Below are 975 nucleotides of genomic sequence, written 5' to 3' on the forward strand. Positions count from 1 at the left end.
GGAAGTAGAAACGGACACAGAATGGCATATCCAGGAGTACTTTTTCTAGGAGAAAATACAAAAAACACTTCGTGTTAGAGAGATGTGATCTCTCCCAGTAACTCCAGTTAAGACTCTGGCAGCAGCATTTTGGATCAACTGAAGACGTTTTAAAGAAGTATTTGGACACCCAGATAATAAACCATTGCAATAGTCCAGTCTAGACGTGACAAATGCATGGACCAGTTTTTCTGCATCATCTTTAGATCAGATGTTTCTAATGTTAGTGATATTACGCAGGTGGAAGAAGGAGGTTCTGGTTACGTTTGGCTGTGGCAAGATGGCACCAGCGTGTACCAGTAGTTGTCTACCCACCTTGTCTAATTTGAATTTGCTGCTTATTGCTGTATTGTTTTAAATATTGTGCCAGGATATCTGTAAACTGTTAGTGTATGACTGACAAGAACTTATTGGTCTAAATCAATGCTTTGAGTCATCCCTAAACAAAAAATTAGAGGATCAAACATTCAGAATCCCTCCTCATCTTATTTCCGTGCCGGCTGACCCATGGCGCTTACCTGTCCATGGGCATAAGAGGCAGGGCAGAGGATGCAAAAAACGTGGAGGTGCTCTGGTGAGAGCCAAGGCCTACCGGAGGTCAACTTCTGGGACTGTGCCACAAAGACCGCATGGATTGCAGTGGATCCAGCTTGTGGCACCTGTGCGCCTAGATGCCAGTTTGCGCCATCTGCCTCTGAGCTCTGCTGCACAGGTACTTTGGAGGACACCGCGCTGTGGATTTTAGATGTCTCCAGCTATTGTGCCGCAGCTCTCCACCTGTCTGCTATTAGCTCCAGCTGCGATGGATGGATGGATGGATGGATGGATGGATGGATGGATGGATGGATGGATGGATGGATGGATGGATGGATGGATGGATGATGGATGGATGGATGATGGATGGATGATGGATGGATGATGGATGGATGATAGATG

At 46.1% G+C, this 975-nt stretch overlaps 1 protein-coding gene across 1 annotated transcript in view; it reads right to left on the reverse strand.

The window, feature by feature from the left end:
• Positions 1–553: 553 nt before the first annotated feature.
• plxnb1b (plexin b1b) overlaps positions 554–975 on the reverse strand; it is a 169,376-nt gene continuing 168,954 nt past the window's right edge. The window contains exon 38 of the mRNA XM_037679067.1: positions 554–610. Within this exon, the coding sequence (XP_037534995.1) occupies positions 554–610 (57 nt within the window). The remainder of the gene's footprint in view (positions 611–975) is intronic.

The sequence above is a fragment of the Nematolebias whitei genome, chromosome 7 (genome assembly GCF_014905685.2).
Source record: "Nematolebias whitei isolate Nwh7 chromosome 7, NemWhi1, whole genome shotgun sequence".
Lineage (NCBI taxonomy): Eukaryota > Metazoa > Chordata > Actinopteri > Cyprinodontiformes > Rivulidae > Nematolebias > Nematolebias whitei.